Source organism: Neopelma chrysocephalum, unplaced genomic scaffold (assembly GCF_003984885.1).
Source record: "Neopelma chrysocephalum unplaced genomic scaffold, ASM398488v2 Primary Assembly neopelma1_25, whole genome shotgun sequence".
NCBI classification, from domain to species: domain Eukaryota; kingdom Metazoa; phylum Chordata; class Aves; order Passeriformes; family Pipridae; genus Neopelma; species Neopelma chrysocephalum.
Window position 1 is genome coordinate 23,109,176 of NW_020897694.1, and position 8,823 is coordinate 23,117,998.

The 8,823-nt window shown below is 35.0% G+C and overlaps 1 protein-coding gene across 1 annotated transcript in view; it reads left to right on the forward strand.

Annotated features, from left to right (window-relative positions):
• Positions 1-6,563, forward strand: part of GPC5 (glypican 5) — a 303,582-nt gene extending 297,019 nt beyond the window's left edge. The window contains exon 9 of the mRNA XM_027675181.1: positions 6,486-6,563. Coding sequence (XP_027530982.1) covers positions 6,486-6,563 — 78 coding nt within the window. The remainder of the gene's footprint in view (positions 1-6,485) is intronic.
• The last annotated feature ends 2,260 nt before the right edge of the window (positions 6,564-8,823 follow it).

The following is an 8,823-nucleotide window of genomic DNA, read 5'->3' on the forward strand; positions in this document are numbered from 1 at the left end:
CAAAATCTAATGACCAAATAATTTAAAAATTACAGATGATGCAAGTTAAAATTAAAATTTCTATAATATTTTGAAAATAAAACACATTAATTTCAGATTTTTTAAAAGCAAAATTACTCCATCTTTTTAAAGTTTTAAAAAACATTTTTTTATTTTTCCTGAAATGAACTGCTCCTCTTCATTACAGTTTTAAGAATTCTGAACATAGAAAAATTCAATTACTACATTCTCTCCACTCCATATCAGGTTAAAATATACAAAAAAGTATTAAATTCTGAATCCTTTTTTGCTTTATTAAAACAAAATCATACAGTGATCCTTGCATTCCTGTAACTCTGAAGAAGATGACAAAATTAACCAAAGTTTTGGATTTTATACACTAGTATGGAACATATTGCAATTGTAGGAGATTCAATATATTATTATTTTACTTATTTATTTATTTACTTATTTGTTATGGATGTACATACATGCCAGGGAATGAGATGTTGGAAAGCAGCACTGTGGAAAGGGACCTGGGGGTCCTGGTCCATGGCAAGTTGAATAAGAGTCAGCAGTGCCCTGGAATCCAGGAGGGTCAACCGTGTCCTGGGGGCATCAGGCACAGCATTGCCAGCCGGTCAATGGAGGGTGTTGTTCCACTCTGCTCTGCACTGGGGGAGTCTCACTTTGAATATTGTGTGCAGTTTTGGACACTGCAATATAAGAAAGACACTAAGCTCTTAGAGAGTGTCCAAAGGAGGACAATGAGGATGGTGAAGGGCCTTGAGGGGAAGCCATAAAAGGAGCAGCTGAGGTCACTTGGTCTGTTCAGCCTGGAGGAGACTGAGGGGAGACCTCATTGCACTTACAACTTCCTTGTGAGAGGAAGAGGAGGGGCAGGCACTGATCTCTTCTCTGCGGTCACCATTGACGGGACCCAAGGGAATGACCTGAAGTTGTGTCAGGGGAGGTTTAGGTTGGATATTAGAAAAAGGTTCTTCACCCAGAGGGTGGTTGGGCACTGGAACAGGCTCACCAGGGAAGCGATCACAGCACCGAACCTGACAGAGTTCAAGAAGCCTTTGGATGACATCTCAGGCAAATGATGTGACTGTTAGGGATGGGGCTAGGGGTTGGACTTGATGATTCTTGTGTGTCGCTTCCAGCTTGGCATATTCTGTGATTCTGTGATTATTTTGCAGAAAATGCTCTTTTACTGTTCCATTTATTGGAACCTTTGTATCACCTCAGTTATTACTTTATCAGACTGTTTCAACATTCTGAAAAATCCTCTACTGTAAGTTTTTAAAAAATTTTTTATACTTACAAAAGATTTGATTCAAAAAGAACTTTAACATCAAAACACCTAACCTTTATCTGTATTGCTTCTAGAAATTTCAAGTCAGTGATTGCAGGTCTACAAAGCATGGGATATATAGTTAGGAAATACAAGTAGGAAAAATATGCACCTTGAATGGGGGCTGTTGAATCAGGTCTGTAGGTGAAACCATATAGCTATGTATACCATCTTAAAGATGGCTGTCTGAGAATCTGTTCAAGATTATTATTTATTTATTATTTAATATTATTATTAAATTGCAATAAATTTATTGTAGCATATATATGTGCAGTTCCAAACAAATCCCAAGTCCATCTTTTCTACTAGGCTCAATTTTGTAGCTTGTCTGTATTCTATACTACCATCATATGGAAGGGACATTTAAGAAGCAAGCTATCTTTTTTTTTGTGGTGTCAGACCAAATGACAGTGTGGAAACTGATACCTGCATAAACAAATACCTAAACACTTTCATCACAGATATACACAGTTTTAAAATTACATGACTTTCCCGTTCTCTGTGAGAGAACATGAAGTCCAGGAGAGACTGGAGTGTCAGCATAGGGGTTTCAGATGTGTCATGCATCCTCCTTTAGCTTCAAGTGCTCCTCTCCTCAATGGCATCTCTGGAAGTCAATGAGATGGTCCTGATCTTGTTGCGAGGCTGTAGGGCCCCTCAGATTTTCTCCCTGAGCAACTCTGAATGCTGTCCATGCTAGTATGATGTAGAAAATACTTTGACTGGCTCACTCAGATTCACTGGATGCCGAACAAATGACTGTTGCTGGTATTCAGTCTTCCCGTGTCAAAGGATCTCAAGAGCCACAACTTATCACACTGTCAAAAGTTTATGTTTAGGTTACTTCTCTGCTTAGCTACTCTTTTTTCTTACAGCATCAATTATCCACACACACACAAAGATTGTGTCTAACTTATACTGTGACAAGCAATAGAATAACGTCCATCATTAGTGTTGGTAAGAACTTGGGACATAATTTGTCTCAGCATTAAAACCCTAACCATTAGTAATCTAAGTTGTCTTTAAATTAGCTATTTCTCTTCACTAACTACAAAATGAGCAACTCAGCTGAGGCGTTCGGCTAGTACCCAATTTTAGGTTTCTAAGGAAATAGCTGGACTTTTTTTGTTCTTTGCAGATATCCAAAATCACAGAATCAACTTTTTCCTTTTAAATCTATTTTTCCCTCCTATTTTAAAGCATATGTTTTATAAATTTTGTCAACTCTTTATATATTTGGTTGCTGACTGGTTTCTAAAAGTCCACTTATGTGGTCATCCAATGCTTTCTCAAACCATTTTTCCAAACCATTAGTTCCTAAATTGACTGTTTACACTCTGCTCCCTCTTAAAGACACCAGCCTTCTGTCATTTTAGAATAGTAACAAAACATCCATAATACCATAATTTACCATTTATACAAATGCAAACATTTGTCATAACCTGCAAAGAAGAGGAGTATGAAAAAGAAGATGAGTTTTCCACTGTGACCTGACTCAGTTTGTGCCATTATTGGTACACACTCTTTCTCCTGAGTTGCTGAACTGTTTTTTTAAGCTTTTAAGTGGGAAATACTTAAAACATTTTTCTTCTCTGGATGCAGATATTGAGAACTTATGCCTAAGAACTTTAATGACATCCCAGAACATCGTTAATTGTATTCTCCTGGGCATGATTCACATTGTAGTATTCAACAAGGACCTTCTGTAATTCTGCAGTAGTGCCATATCTTTGCACACTTAAAAAAAGTGTTTGTCATTTATTTAAACAGTTTAAGGCTGAAAATATCTAGGCTCATGTTATACTGCAAGTGCATGATTTGATATTGAATTCTTACCTTACTTCATAAGATTTAACCTTATACCTTGTGCATTTACTATGAATTTGCTGAAACAGAGGAGAAGCTAGTGTCGTTATATGTTTGGTGTCTGTGGGTGTAGGAAGCGCAACTGCACACATTAGCATTTAATTTCCTCCAAATGTCTGCCAGTTAAAGATCCCTGAGGATTCTGTGTAATTTGTAAGTGAGAGCTGGAAGCCATTCTGCCTTCTCTGTGTCTGTCCTCCATACCAGAGTTCAATTAAACATCTCCCCAATGGCTTCCTTCACCTGCAAAAACAAAGCAAATATACTAAGAACAAGAAGACCAGCATCTGAAACAGGTGCATGTCAGTTAAGTGGATATATATGCCTGTGGGTAGCCAAGCTATCATTCCTCGCTCTTTCTCCAGTGAAAATAAATCCCCTCTATTTATTTACACTCATTGAATCATCCAAAAGACCATTTTTCTGTTGACTAAAACAGTTAAATCTTTCTTCTTTGAGTGTTGGAAGGTTATGGACAATTTTTTTTCTTTTGTATTCGTCATATGCTTTTTTAATCAACAGAAAAACATAAATACATTTTCAGCATGGAGGTATAGAACTTTCACAGATTAACCTTTTGTATCTTCAGATGTTGAAACACAAGTCAAAGCTGTAAAATAAAAATTGATCAAGAAAACATACATATATTTTAAGAAAGCTTTATTATGTGACAGCAAATTACAATTTTGCAGGTAAGAAAGCTTGTTCACCTAACTATATGTGTATATATATATATAATCTCATTCAGACAATAAGAAATAAAACCTGTAAGGTGATAAAAATATGTCTATATGAACTTACCTGATTGCAATGCAGCACCGGCAATCACCCAAGTCACAAAATGATAGAGAATTGCTTATTAATTTTTTTTCCTCTGATGGTATTACTATCATACACAGCATTTTGAAATTTGAGTTCAAGTGCTGTGTATTTATGTACAGTAAATATGTACAAGAGCAGAAGTGTGTGTGTAAATACATAAAAAGAACAAAAGGGAGAAATCAATGTAAATCATGAGTCAAAAAATGGTTTTAATGAGTTTAAGATAACCTTCAGAAACACGTAGTCAATATGATGAGGGGTAGGTACACTGAAGCTTTAAGTGGAAAAAAGAGAATTATATTAAGAGCATATTTTTGTACTGAAAGAAGAGGGTAAGTTGATAACATTATACCAATATTTTTCAAAACCATAAATTAGGTCCTTTAGGAACTTGACCTGATACTGAGTCTGGACAAGGACTTGAAACACTGAAATAAGATATAGAAAATTCATGAAGAAAATAAAATTCAGGTTTGATTATTTATAAGAATGAGTAGGGTTTGAGTAAAAAATTGTTTTCAAAAGGGAGCTTGTCATACTTTAGGAGATTAGTGTCCCTGCTGGAGAAGGTTATTATGTTACATATACCAAGTACTGGATTTAGGTGATAGGCTAGAGTGGTGATGTTTTCTTTCAAAAAAGTTGTCAGAGATATGGCTTGAACAACGAATGTTTCCCACATTCTCAGAGATGATGTGGAATCCAAAGTGTATTGAGGCAACATCAAGTGCATCCACTATCTGCACAGCTAAGGCTTTATACAAAAAAGTTAAGGTTTAGTGGTTGAATTACTTTGAAATTCAAGAAACATGGATTACCAATGTTAAAATTCACATTGACAAAGGCCCAAAGACATTAAGTGTATCTTAACTGGTTACAGAATCTCAATACATCTAAATTAAGAATTTCTGAAATGTGGATACTAGTGATTTTTTTCTATTCTTTTCCTTTATTACATGCACATATTTTAGGCTGTTTTCAGCAGGATATGTATTTCATTTTTATGTCTGTAACATAACAGAGTTTCAGTTTTGATATTTGAAGTCAACCTTTGGAAAAACATTTGAATTTAAAATATTACTTACATTGTTTACTCTCATTGTACCTTTGGTATTTATTACAATGACTGTGAGTGTTAAGTGGTAGGTTGAAGTTTCTGCATTATACTTGTAGCTGAGTTTGTGGTTAAAGGAAGCTGGAAATATCATAAAACTTATCATACGGACTGTAAGTTATTATCCTTAAGAATACTTATTATACACAATGACGTTCTGTAGAATAAGACTTTTTAATGCCACCACTTGAAAGAGGCACAGATATAATTATAAGTGTGCATGTGGGAGGTTGTTTCTTCATTTGTTTGTTGTTTTGTTGGGTTTTTTCATTTGTTGTTTTGGGATTTTTTTACTAGACTGCATTTTAAACACAAAGAAGCACAACACTCAGTTATGCATGAATCTTCAATGTGTTTTTTACTTACTGAATTATTTCCTTCACTATCACAGTCTTTAAGAGAAAAAAAAGGCTTCTGCTATAAATTTTACTTGTATGTTGAGGCCTCTAAAAGAAACATGCTGTGTAGGCAGGAAACTGAAAGAGCCTGAGGTCAAAACCTGCCTCATTAGAAGATTTGGTATGATTGATTGACATTTCAATGAGATAGATATGTAGACTCAGAGAGAAAAAAAACCCGACACAAAAAAAGTTGAAAATTTTGAAAGCAGAAGAGGGACCTTGCACATTGTATAAATGTTGGATTTTTTTTAAAAAATGGACTTTTTGTTCTCTCTGGTCATGAAGGAGGTGGTTAGGTATACTTCCTTCTCCAGATTTGTTTACCTTCAGGAATTGACAATGGTGAGTTCAGGTCTGCTTATAGCAACATACTTTGAGATAATTTGCAGAATCTGCCATTCAAATCCTTAAAATATTTCTTTTATATTTATTATGATTGTGTATTTCTCTATCCTAATTTTATTTCAGGTGATTTCAATAAATTAAAAACATGAAAATCTAAAATAAAACTATAATGCTGCATTTTACTGATAAACTCAAGGTTTAATTTTGCATGCAAACAATGCAGACAAGTGCAATTTTGAAGCTGGTCCACAGTTGCAGCATGTTAAATGGTGGAAGTGATGGCCAAAACTCCTTTAAAAGCTGTTTCACAAGCTGTTTCTAATAGCAAGTGATATATGCATTTCATAGCAATAAGACTCCAATTTTTTTTTGGTTACACAGTAGGTCAGTGAAAAAAAAAGAAAAAAGAAATGTCTGTTGTTAAAGGCCACCTAGAGATGTAGCTGGAACAAGAGAAGCAACACATATATTGAGAAAATGTATTATCCACTTAGGAAATTGCACAGCTTCATCGCTGAGCATAAAATTAAAAGATGTATTGTATAAAACCTTTTCTAATTCTCTGAATACACAAGCTGCATTGCTGTTCTTTTGATAGCATAAAAGCATACTCTTTGATGGAAAGTGCTGCAGAAGGACTGGAAAAATTTTCATCACTGAATTTCCAAACCAATAATTTAAAAACATCTAGTCTGATAAACCTTAATTTTGTTGTTTCTTGAAGATTTAAATTGAAATAATAAAGGACTGTCTTTTTTTCTATATAGAACTTTTCTAAGAGGGAAGTTGAACTAGATTAAGTTGGCTCTCTCTGAAGTGATAATGTTGAATACAATTTCAATATAATCATTTTAATATTAGAGGGATTCAGCAATTAAGTATCACATGAAGTCTTATTTTGAACAACTGTAGAGTTGGTATGTCTGCAGTGTAAATGGAAATGATTAAAAGTACCACTCATGACTGAATTTTGCTGTAGTGCTGGAGTGTATACACTGTATTAGTATGGAGACATAAATATAACCCCCTGGTGGCCTAGTGGTTAGCATGCAGGACTCTTACTGCTGCAACCCGGGTTCGATTCCTCGGTCTCCCGGACAGATGGAACCCGTTAGCCCTGTGAGGCCATCCATCTATGAGAAGGACACTCTAAACAAACCTACGTCCTGAGGACCTCACTGCCATTGTCCAAGCTTGCTTGGCCCCGGCAGATGAACCTTAGGATTAAAGGGTGGGCTCAGTTCAGCGCAGGCTGTGTCTCACCTAAAAAATCCATTGCGCAGGCTGGAAAGGTAAAAAGACCTTTCCCCAGATCTTCGTTCGCGAAGACTGGCCATTATATAAATATAACATCTGTAATCTGTAACCTGGATTATTGTAGTTCTTCAAATGTTGTAGTTTTTTTTTTCTGCTGATTCTTTTCCATTTGTCTGCTTGATCTACCATTCTTCTGTAATTGCAGAAAAGAATACATAGAGGACGACATACACTAAGGGAAGATTTTCAATAAATAATCTATGTGTCTGAAAAGCACAGGTCCCATTGACCTTCACTGGGACTGAAACTCCCCTAGTCTGATTGTGAAAAGTCCATGTAATATCTAGTTTTTTAAGTTTTTCAAAATTAGTAATTTTAGAATAAAATGACAAAAAAAACCCATTTTGTTTGTGTCAGCATTTTGATCTGCTCTTTTGTTCATTACATCAGTATTTTTTTTCTCTAGTCAGGAGGGACATGCTGTTTGTGAGGACTAATTATTTCTTCAGTATTCACAGAATTAAATAGCTTTAAGGGCTATTTCTTTCAGAGAGAATTTTGTACTTGAAAATTTGCTAGGGGTACTTGGTGATCTCTTCTTGTACTCATTTTGAAAGTTTCTATATGCTATGTTTATTTCTTCTTTATAAACAGACTTCATTTGTGCTAAAAGTTCCTGCAAGTAACTTTATATTTTTCACGTTTTCTGACACTGTTTTTGATAGTCTCTTTAGTGTACTAACTTGGAAAAATCTCTCTAAGAGCTAAGGATAAATATGGAGTTTTGCCTCCAATTAAATGCAATTACTTTTAATTTTGAGATATCTCTTTAATATATTTTATATTATGTTTGCTAATTGATTAATTAAAACTGCTGGGACTGCATCCCATCTGTCTTTAGCTAGAGGTTTTTGTAGCTAACTGCTTCACTGCACAAATTATTTTTAAGGGAATTGTTTTGTTATGATTTATTAGTTGTTAACTGTCATTTAAACAGAGTAAAAATGTTTTGTGACCTAATGCGCAAACTGAGTTTTTCACAGCTGTTTTTTTGTTGCTTTGATTTTCCAAACAGGGAATTTAATCAAGACACCAGGCAGGAGAATTCTACAATAGAAATAAGTGAAGGTTTTCCACAAACTTACATCTGAAATGTAAGGCCTCTTTGGCCTATGAAATATCCTACAGGCTGGCTTTTACCTCCACTACCTTCTACATGATTGTCTCTGACTATTTTCCCTCTTACAACAGATGTGAAGCCCATGGCCATTACAACTACCAGCATGTGGTAATCTAAACTGAACTTTAAACCACTAGGAAGCTTGCAAGAGTAAAGCACAGAACTGTAGTGAAGTTAAAAAATAATTAGCAAGAAGACAAGAGTAAGAATTCAGAAGCTTAACTGTGACATTTCTCTTTGGCCCCCAGCAAACCAATTGCTGCTCTATAATGTCATCCTGCTTTTAGCTTCTTTGTGATTAAGGAATTTTACACTTTTCATATTTATAGACTGATATTGTAAAACAGATTTGAAGGCTATGGGTTATAGAAGGTCAGATCAAATTATGCTATAAGTAACTAACTTTCATCCTGAAAAGTCATATCTTCAGTTGCTAGGTACATCCCTGGGTTTTAATTTTTTTTCTACTTGTTGAAAAAGAAGTGGTATTATTGGTCTG